The sequence below is a fragment of the Alexandromys fortis genome, unplaced genomic scaffold, assembly GCF_014885135.2.
Source record: "Alexandromys fortis isolate MF-2015 unplaced genomic scaffold, M_Fortis_MF-2015_v1.1 scaffold_3, whole genome shotgun sequence".
Classification (NCBI taxonomy): domain Eukaryota; kingdom Metazoa; phylum Chordata; class Mammalia; order Rodentia; family Cricetidae; genus Alexandromys; species Alexandromys fortis.
In genome coordinates this window covers 34,709,102-34,713,357 of record NW_026067909.1, presented here as the reverse complement: position 1 = coordinate 34,713,357, position 4,256 = coordinate 34,709,102, and the positions used below count along the sequence as shown (strand labels likewise).

General features: G+C 45.4%; 1 protein-coding gene across 1 annotated transcript; it reads left to right on the top strand.

Moving 5' to 3' along the window:
* Positions 1 to 2,825: 2,825 nt before the first annotated feature.
* On the top strand, positions 2,826 to 3,603 carry LOC126498172 (POU domain, class 5, transcription factor 1-like). Its single transcript, XM_050136515.1, has one exon. It carries the CDS (start codon positions 3,118 to 3,120, stop codon positions 3,601 to 3,603), a length of 486 nt encoding a protein of 161 aa, XP_049992472.1. The 5' UTR covers positions 2,826 to 3,117.
* The last annotated feature ends 653 nt before the right edge of the window (positions 3,604 to 4,256 follow it).

Sequence of the window (4,256 nt, the reverse complement as noted above, 5' to 3'; positions counted from 1 at the left end):
TTCAGTAAGGTACTGAATTCCCCTGAGTGAGCATAGCTTGGACCAAGAAAACAAACTTTCAAGGTACAGTCTTAACAGAGAAGTATGCTCCTGAAGTGCTTGCCTTGCTTAGTCACTAATACTATAAATAAGCTAAAAGGAAGCCTGGTCATATATTGTGACTCTAGCTAAGCTCATCATCATGATTGTGAGGTAATCTGAAAGGACAGGCTTTACAATAAGAAAAGAATAGTTCTGAACTCAAGACCAATGGATGCAATGGCCTTAAGCATGTTATTTTACCATTCTGACTTAAGAAATCTTTATAAGAAGAATATTGTCAGCCGGGCGATGGTGGTGCACTCCTTTAATCCCAGCACTCGGAAGGCAGAGGCAGGTGGATCTCTGTGAGTTCGAGACCAGCCTGGTCTACAGAGCTAGTTCCAGGACAGGCTCCAAAGCCACAGAGAAACCCTGTCTCGAAACACCCCCCCCCAAAAGAATATTGTCCTCTTGAAGGCAGTGTCCTGTATCTCTTCAAAAAAAGACTGTTGGCCACAGAACTTCTACCTGGAAGCATGCTTTAAATATGGCAAAACCAGCTATGAATCAAGAAACTGCTTTAAACCAAGGACAGGACCCTGTCGAGACTCCACAACAGTACATTGGAGGATCCATTGCTCCGTTTTATTAAGTCAAGTAGGTCACTCTCCCCAAATTCCTACCCACAGGAATGTCTGTCAGATCTTCTGAACTCAGCATCTAAAGACAGTTACTGCTTCTGGATCTTTGGTCCCACAATAACCATGGAGAAATTTGAACTTCCTAGGTAGTTGGAAATCTGTCTCACTTATGCTTATCCTTCTCAGATCTGATGGCATTGGATGAGTAGGATACTGATAGTCTTACCAGTTTGGCAGCATTCCCCTGACCCATACCCCCTCAAGGCTACAACCAGCTTGTAGCTCTTGGTTCATTAGTCATTTCTTCTTAAGAGTACAGACAGGTGTTCCTCATTCACAGGCTTTGTTGTAGGGGATAAACATGTTTCAGATATAACTTCAGAGTTTTACAGTTTTACAGTTTTAGCACTGAAAAGTCCTGATGAACTGATAGGGCCATGACTGAAAACAGTTTTCTGGAGTGCTTAACTTTCTGCTGATTTTACTGGTCCTAGCTTTAAAACAGAGGTTAGGATAAGAGAGGGAACAGAACCCTATAGGTATGTTCAGTTTCATCCTCCTCCACTCACTCACTACCTCTCCTACCTAAAGTCAATGAATTTAGACTTAAATGTTTGTTTCATCTGGCTAAAACCATGCCCTAGGAAAAATGTTCATACTTTTTAATCCAAAGCCTTTTGCTTTGACAACAAGGTGTAAACCTATCCCAGTTGTTTTAAAGATACCTGCAGGTTCTTGGGACATGTTCTGCTACTGTATCAAGAAATCTGTTCTGTTGGAAACAGTCTCCAGAGCCCCTCTTTGACCCTACCTATTTTCAAGCACATTTTGTAGGTTCACTCCTCTTGCTACAGGGGGCCCTCCAGATACATCAGCCTCAGCATCATCTTCATGGATGCTAACCAGGAAAGTGAATGGTATGTTGATCTCAGCCACAAGCCCACTAATAAAGGCACCATTATCTGTTAACTTTTATTAACACCTTTAGAGGATGGATGTATTCACCACCTCTGTTGAAGTAGGAGATATGATGCCTCAAGTACTTCTGAAGAACACATCATCCATCTGTTTGGCATGCTACCTCCAGCTCCCAAGCTCCTGGGACATCAGTGCTGGTACCACCTTTCCACACTAGAGCAGACACCTATGGAGCAACTGGGACCTAGTTTTCTAAACATGTCCCAATAAAGAGCACACCTACTCTCATGTCTCACTCTTTCAGCCTTGTCTCTTTTGTACAACCAGGGTACTTATCTGTTCCATTCTTTTTTATTTATTTTTATTTTTTATTTATTAGTTTATTATGTATTCAGTGTTCTGCCTGCATGCATCCCTGCAGGCCAGAAGAGGGCACCAGATTAGATGGTTGTGGGCCACCATGTGGTTGCTGGGAATTGAACTCAGGACCTCTGGAAGAACCTCTGAGCCATCTCTCCAGCCCATCTGTTCCATTCTTTCTGCCAGTCTTCTTTCTTCCCATGGCTAGCCCAGTTCATAGGGCTGGTGATAATCTATTATTTCCTTACCAGCCTTTCTTCTTACCCTCCTTAAGGAACAGATGCCTGAGGTCTCTAGGATGACAATTAGCTGCTTTTCCACACGTACCACCTGAAAAACCTGGGCCCACAAACTCCTATCTACCTCTACCTCTTCCCCATGTTGTCCCATGCCTCCAGGAATTAGTCAGACTTGAATGTGTACCCATGCACCCAAGAACTCTGGGATGTTTATGTGAAAGCTCCACCCAGCCTCATTCCTCCCATTCCAGACCCCGCCCCCTCAGAAAGCCTATCAAGGGTCAGTTCCTCCCCTGACAAGCACAGGACTGTGCTTACAATACTTATGATGCAATAACCCACCTGCCTTGTGGTTACCCCTCGTGGTATTCTACTTCCTCACTGAGGCCACCCAGGAGCTGCTTTGCACGTTAACCCTAGACTTTTAATTCAGCTTGATCTGATTTATTGCATCTACAGAGAGACTTAATACCTGAGTATGGAAACATTTCAAGTATAAATAATAAATTATTACATGAAGGTTTTTAAAACAATTGGATGTTATTTTAAGAAAAATGTATTCTTTAATGTGTCTTTTTACTGAAATTGCTAGATAGCTAATTTACAGTGTGTTTTCACCACAATTTCCAGGTATCTAGTTAAAAAATAGCAGGTTTGGAGGGAGAGAGGTTTAAGCCGTCCCTAGGTGAGCACTCTTTCTGTCAGGCCCCCGGCCTGGGGTGTCTTCCTTCCCTATGGCTGGACACCTGGCATCAGACTTCGCCTTCTGGTGGGGGTGATGGGTCGGGAGGGCTGGAGCCCGGCTGGTGGACCCTCGGACTTGGATAAGCTTCCAAGGGCCTCCAGGTGGGCCTGGAATCAGGCCAGGCGTTGTTGGACCAGGCTCAGAGGTGTTGGGGATCTCCCCTTGATCCCCGCCGTATGAATTCTGTGGAGGGATGGCATACTGTGGACCTCAGGTTGGACTGGGCCTAGTGTCCCAAGTTTGCCTGGAGACTTTGCAGCCTGAGGATCAGGCAGGAGCAGTAGCGGAGAGCAACTCGGAGGGGTCCTCCCCTGAGCCCAGCACTGTCCATCCCGGTGCGGTGCAGTTGGAGAAGGTGGAACCAAGTCCCGAGGAGTCCCAGGACATCAAAGATCTGCAGAAGGAGCTAGAGCAGTTCGCCAAGGTGCTGAAGCAGAAGAGTATCACCTTGGGGTACACCCAGGCCGACGTGGGGCTCACCCTGGGTGTTCTCTTTGGAAAAGTGTTAAGCCAGACCACCATCTGCCGTTTTGAAGCGCTGCAGCTCAGCTTCAAAAACATGTGCAAGCTGCGCCCCCTGCTGGAGAAGTGGGTGGAGGAAGCCGACAACAACGAGAACCTTCAGGAGCNGGTGATAATCTATTATTTCCTTACCAGCCTTTCTTCTTACCCTCCTTAAGGAACAGATGCCTGAGGTCTCTAGGATGACAATTAGCTGCTTTTCCACACGTACCACCTGAAAAACCTGGGCCCACAAACTCCTATCTACCTCTACCTCTTCCCCATGTTGTCCCATGCCTCCAGGAATTAGTCAGACTTGAATGTGTACCCATGCACCCAAGAACTCTGGGATGTTTATGTGAAAGCTCCACCCAGCCTCATTCCTCCCATTCCAGACCCCGCCCCCTCAGAAAGCCTATCAAGGGTCAGTTCCTCCCCTGACAAGCACAGGACTGTGCTTACAATACTTATGATGCAATAACCCACCTGCCTCGTGGTTACCCCTCGTGGTATTCTACTTCCTCACTGAGGCCACCCAGGAGCTGCTTTGCACGTTAACCCTAGACTTTTAATTCAGCTTGATCTGATTTATTGCATCTACAGAGAGACTTAATACCTGAGTATGGAAACATTTCAAGTATAAATAATAAATTATTACATGAAGGTTTTTAAAACAATTGGATATTATTTTAAGAAAAATGTATTCTTTAATGTGTCTTTTTACTGAAATTGCTAGATAGCTAATTTACAGTGTGTTTTCACCACAATTTCCAGGTATCTAGTTAAAAAATAGCAGGTTTGGAGGGAGAGAGGTTTAAGCCGTCCCTAGGT